Source organism: Molothrus aeneus, chromosome 2 (assembly GCF_037042795.1).
Source record: "Molothrus aeneus isolate 106 chromosome 2, BPBGC_Maene_1.0, whole genome shotgun sequence".
Classification (NCBI taxonomy): domain Eukaryota; kingdom Metazoa; phylum Chordata; class Aves; order Passeriformes; family Icteridae; genus Molothrus; species Molothrus aeneus.
Genome location: NC_089647.1, coordinates 45,542,167 through 45,548,166, shown reverse-complemented (window position 1 = coordinate 45,548,166; position 6,000 = coordinate 45,542,167). Strand labels below are relative to the sequence as shown.

Sequence of the window (6,000 nt, the reverse complement as noted above, 5' to 3'; positions counted from 1 at the left end):
CTTACCTGAGCTTCAATAAAACTGTTGAAATTATATTTACAGTTCCAGTCCAAGTGTAGAAATATTTTTTGAACAATAAACTTTCTGAGCAAGGGCTACCAGTTTGTACATGTCTTTGCCAGGAGTCACGACACAGGGCTTTTAGACACTGTCTTACAAATTTTTCCTTGTAGTATACGAACTCTGTTCAGATTGCGCATAAAACGTTGCTTCTGCTGTTAAGTTTGACGAATAGCAGCAAGCCAAAAAGTTGTCCAGGTTTTGGACAGAATTCGAGCCTGGGAACCAAGGGTGAGTTTGATCAATGAGCCGTGCAAACTGCACTCGTGAGCGGGGCATACGGACCTAGGGACGGAGAGGCGGGGCGGGGCACCATCCAGGAAATTTTTAAGCTCTTAAACGTGACCATCGCTGCGCGGCCGTTTGTTCCTCCGCCGGTGGGAAGGCAGGCAGGCTCCTTGCAGCGAGCGGCAGCGCCGGAGCCCCGGCGGGAGGCAGCGGGGCGGGCGGAGCGGACCCTGCCGGGCGCGGGGGCGGCCGGAGCAGCCCCGCCCCGCCGGGCGCCGCTGCCATAGCGATGCGGGAGCGGGCAGCGGCCGGGACGCGCGGCGGCGGCGGCGGCGGCGGGGAGCCCCGGCTCTCCCCAGGTAAGGGCGCTGCTCTGGGGCTGCTGTTGCGGGCTCCACGCTACGAGCTGGGTTTTTAATCTCATCTCGTTGTGTTTGTTCTCCCGTCTTCCCCCCCCTCCCCCCCACCCGCGCCCCTTCTGCCCGCTCAGGTGCAGTTTCTCCCAGAGCCGCTTTCTCTGGGAACTTCTCTGCCGAGAGCAGCGTCTTGTGCTCGTTTATCGTTCGGTGTTTTCTTTCCGCGTGGAAAGAGCGGTACCAGGGCTCAAGGGCCAGCCGAGGGTTGGGTGGCCGGCGGGCTTTTGTCCGGCCCGGGTGCCGCGGCGGCGGGGCTCGGCCCGGCTCTGCCCTGCCCTGCTGCCCGGCAGGCTCCGCCGCGACCCCGTCACTAGCGGGGATTAAAACTGCGGCGGGGGATGTTCCAGGCGTCTTGCTGAAGCGCGAGTAAATCCTTTTATCCGCAGAGGAGCAGAGGCTCGCAAAACTTTGAAAGTGCGCGCAGGAGGAGGGAGCAGCCCGAAAGGCAGCGGGCAGGGCTCCGCAGCTGCCGCGTTTCACGTGGAGGTGGGACTGGCTGTGCGGGTCCCGCCGGGCGCCCGGCGGTGTCCCCGCGATGGAACCCCCGGCTGGCTCCTGCACCTCCTGCCGCTGCGCCTCCGCCTCGCCCAAGCCCCCGTCCCCGCTGCTCTCCCAGCCCCCGCGGCCCTTGCGATGGGAAAGAGACAAAGAAGGGTCCGGGGTCTGCCGCCTTCCCCAAAGCACAGCTGTACACGTTCTTTCCTTGTTTCGGGTGAGGGGGAAATTCCCCCTGCCGCCCCCATGACCCCGCCGACAGTGGCAAGTTTTCGAAGATCCCACTGTCCCTTGCTGAAAGAACCGTGCATAAGCTTTGTTTTTAAGGTGGATCCAGCTTCAGACTGGGCATCCCAGTGGTTTTCGGGGCATTGTTTATCACGGTGGGGAAACGTCTGCCTGCCTGGTCCCCTGGCTAGGGCAGGAGACACATGGCCGGTGGTCCCCCCACAGCTTTCCCAGGTACTAGAGTGTGATCTGGTCTGCTGGATCTCCCAGGCTCAGCTGAGGAGGAGATCCCGTACAGCACGTCCCAAATGCTCTAGTCACTTTCAGGTTTAAGTTTTCATTTTGTTGTCACCATAGCATAGGGTGGCTTCTGGATGCATTGCTTTTAATTCTTGTTTTCTTTTGTAGGGAAAAAGACTTTGCTGTGCACTTGATGTAATTTCTTAGAATTTTATGTGCCAGGGGACAGACAAGTCAGTCAAGTGTCACACAGCCTTCCAACAGAAGCAAGTCTAGGAAAAATTATATCTGTTTTCCTCTTCCTTGCCTCCTGTTTGAGAGTTAGGTGTCCCTTGATGAACGTGTTTTAGATGAAAACCTCTCATGTGTCTTGGGGCTCAGTGCTGAGCACATGAGAAGGAAGACTGGATTGGTGTTACTGGGAGTTTCTTTCTCCTACGTGCATATGAGGATTGTATTTACTATTGTAAGGTAGCTGTGCTAGTCATAATGAATTTATTAGCTGATTAGCATTAGAGAAACAAGTACATATTGAAATTATTCTGGTCTCTTAAATTGCTGACAAATGCAATTATACTTTGAGGGAGTGACAAATGCCTTCTCTGCCCCCCTGCAACACACCTTTGTTCACCATAGAAGAACTCCTTCATTTTGTTTGTGTCTTTATTTCCTACAATGTAGCTGAAACTTCTTTTAGTAGGGGACTTTGTAAGAAAACTTTTTAATGTTGGCTTTTGTTTTCTTGATGCAGGCAGCACCACCTGAGGAGCTCAGCTCACCCAGTCGATGTGAAGGCAAGGCAAACCAAGGTGCAGCAGATGATGGGGAGGCAGCAAGGTCAGCTGGTGGGGACTGCAGTGTTGCTTTGAGCTACCCCAGCCTCCACCTCCATGCCTACAGCATCGAGAGCATGACAACATTTCCGAATGTCTGTGGAAATGGCACCACCGTTACTTGTATAGTTATGGATAATAAAGAACCCCAAAACCAGACTACTTGTGCCAGTGATAATGGGAGACACAGCACCGACAACAATGTTGAGGAGGAATTTCAAGAGGACAAGCTCAGCCCTTCCAAAATCATGCGCTTTTTCACCACCCCTCGGAAACGGGCTAATTCCAGCTCTGACAGGCCTCGTTCTCTGGTTTTGATGGGCAACTCATCCACGTGGAATGCCTTTTCTTCTATCAGAAAGATGGGATCTTTCAAGAAGCTGAAATCTTCAGTTCAGCAAGGAACTCAAACAAGGGAATGCTCAGACGTTGTAAATGACAACAGCATAGGCAAACATGGTTCAAATGGAGCAGTGGTGCAAGTTCAGACTAACAGGTATTCCTATTCGGGGCCTCTACATGATTTCCAGAATGCAGTGGATGGTTTGGCTTCTGACTGCTCTGATGTGGAGGAGAGTGATGAGTCCTTCCTGAGGAACACTCATCGCTCACGTAGCATCAGGCGGGCTTACGGAGCTGGCCGCATCAACTTGTTAGACACAGATAAAATTCAGAGTCGCCACAACTGTGTTAGGCCAACGTCACCTGTCATTGCAGAGCCAAAGATCTGTGAAATTCTGGTGAAAGACTCCGAAAACAACAGGATCATTTATTGGAGAAGCAAAAGTTCTGATAATTTGAACTTTCTGAAGAAAAGCTCATTCAAACGGAAGTCCACCTCAAACCTTGCTGATCTGAAGGTTGCAAATGAAAAACAGATACCAGCAAGGACTGCGAGTGTTCCTTCTGCTGACTCCGACAAAAGTGATGGAAACCCTGAGAGGCGATCCAAGCGATGGAAGAGCCCTCTCAGAGCAAAGGATTTTGATCGAGTTTTGAAACTCGTCAGTAACGTTACAGATGTTGCAAGGAAGAAGGATGGCCCGAAGAACGTGGCTCCTTCTCCCAGTGAGCTGTCCCAGAGAACAAGGTCAAACAGCAGGCTGCACGATGACTACTCCCGCAGGGTTTCCAGCAGCACAGACCATGACAGGAAGAGATGCACCTCCTCAGTATCCAGTCCAGACTCTTCCTTGCCAGGAACACCTTGCCTGCAAAGCCCTGTGATTGCTCAGGATAAAAAGGCTGAAATGAATGTAGCTGTCACGGAGGATAAAAGCCCCAGGACGTCATCAGGTATCCCAGACTCTGATAGCTTTTCACCTACTCTGGATGACATTAGTCCATTTCCCAATGAAGTCTTTTATTCGGACTCAGATGAACCAAAAGCTACTCAGCAGTGTACAGATGAAGCTGAAAACCTTCATGTTCCAGTCAGGCCAACTACTCCAAAGCCTCAAAGTCCAACTGCAGGGAAGGTCAAATGCAGTATGAATTTCCAGTGTCCAAACCATCACAGCACGTTGTCACTGAGCTCATCAGAGAGCGAGGAAAGAGTTGAGGTACCGGGGCTGAAGCTGGGCAGGAATCCTGTTTGCTTCCAGGACTCAGTGAAAACTGTGTATTATGATGATGGAAATGAGGACAGTGGCATAAGCAGCCACTCTCAGCTGAGCCTCAATTTAGCCTCTGGTACTGAAGAGAAAAAGGAAGAGGTAAGAAAGAAAGAAAAATCCTTCAAAAGTGATGTATATTCCCTGTTGGGTTTTGTCTTTATTAATGCAAAACAATGCAAAGTAATGGCTGCTGCAGCTTGTTATTGCTAAAATATGCTGACAGCAATTATTTCCTTTAAATATTCTCTTTGGATGCTAATGTACAATTATTTTTTCTTTGCACATTAATATCAAAGGAAGTTTTGGCAGCAAAGGTATTCATGTATGTTTTCAAGGGCAGTTCATTGCAGCCTGAAGATACAACACCTTGTCATGTGGCCTTGTCAGACTTTACCAGCCTGAGCAGGGTCTGACTGTGTTTTCTTCACAACTGAAAGGTCTTTTTAATTTTAAAGCGTCCGTGTATTCTGAAGTAGTGTTGACTTACTGTAAAACCCTTCGCCTGTGGAAACCTTGCAGAACATGGTAATATTTGTAGAGCAGTGGGGTGTGAAAGACACAGTACAGAGGTTTAAGCATTCAGTTGTATCCAATGTTTTCCCTGTGCAGTGATGACCATACTGAGGGTAAACTGCTTGCTTATTCCTTTGCTTGCCAACTGCAGACGGCAGTACTTTAGACACTGGGCTGAGTCTTTTGCTACTGTTGTTTTGGTGAAGACACGGTTGTTCTCACTGCACCTGATGAGTGATTTCATACTCTCAGTGAATGGATAAATGGATATATTGCAGCACCTCTGAGGTAAATTCACATGATAACACTGTGCCCCCACCTAAAATATGGTGTGAGTTGGCACCAGAGAAGTTGCAATGATTTGGTAGCCTTGGTGAAGAGCTGTCAGACATACCCTGCATCTGTCTGAAGCAGTGAGGCTTAGCTCAGCCCCAGCTCACTGTGGAAAATATCCATCTGGATCTGTATAAATATGCAAGTCATTCACAGAATGAAGCTGACATATCTTTTAAGCCACCTCAGTTTGATTATAGTATCTTAGACCTTAGGTATGAGATAGGCAAGGCAATGCTGCAGCTGCACAAGCTTCAGCCTTTCATGCTGTGAAGTTTTAAAATGTCTGTGAAGCTGTCCTACTTTTAAAGGCTTGGCACAGTTTTTGCAGACTAACTGTAAGTGGTTACAGAGCTTATCAGTATTGTCCTTCTGCTGGAGAAAAGTAATTTTGTTTACTGTTGTGTTTGCAGCAATGGTAAGATTGAAAAAATAAACTCAGTGTGTATAAATGTCTGGGCTCAGAGTTTATTCCTCTTCTGGAACCACAGAATTACTCCAGCCATCCGTATTTTCCAAAACTCTCACTTATATGCAAGGAGAATCTTTCACACTGCCAGAAGAGGCAAGAGTCCTAGTGTGGATAGATGCCAGTTGTATTTCTCAGGAGTAAAATGGGAGGTGGAATTAATGCTACTCATCTACCATCTAGTGGTGAGCTGCCATCATGACCCAGAAGAAATTAATCTCGTCCTTCCCCTTAGTTCCCAACAAACCAGTACAGTTTTTACATGAATGTGTGTACTTTGGGTGGATAAAAGTTACTGCAGTTTTTAGTTTTAACACCACATTCTGTTATTATCTAACATGTAATTTAAGCTTTCTCTTTATATTATAACATTTTTTAGGGTAATTGTGAGTGTCCTTTAGTGCTTGCTTCAGTTGTCTAAAATACAGAGTGTGCACTGGTGGCAGCTCTGGGTTTGTGTAATGGGCAGGCAGGACAGGATCCATGGAATGGATCCCAGCAAAAGATGGAGGAAGTGGTGGCCAGGGAACAGGCTCCTTGGCTGTAAGACCTCACTCTGCTGTGAGCAC

At 48.9% G+C, this 6,000-nt stretch overlaps 1 protein-coding gene across 2 annotated transcripts in view; it reads left to right on the top strand.

The window, feature by feature from the left end:
• The first annotated feature begins 620 nt into the window (after window positions 1–620).
• The window catches only part of SPATA13 (spermatogenesis associated 13), a 46,510-nt gene continuing 41,130 nt past the window's right edge, over window positions 621–6,000 (top strand). For both annotated transcript variants that reach the window (XM_066544834.1, XM_066544833.1), the window contains exons 1-2: window positions 621–647; window positions 2,419–4,215. In XM_066544834.1, coding sequence (XP_066400931.1) covers window positions 2,578–4,215 — 1,638 coding nt within the window. In that variant the 5' untranslated portion in view covers window positions 621–647; window positions 2,419–2,577. The remainder of the gene's footprint in view (window positions 648–2,418; window positions 4,216–6,000) is intronic.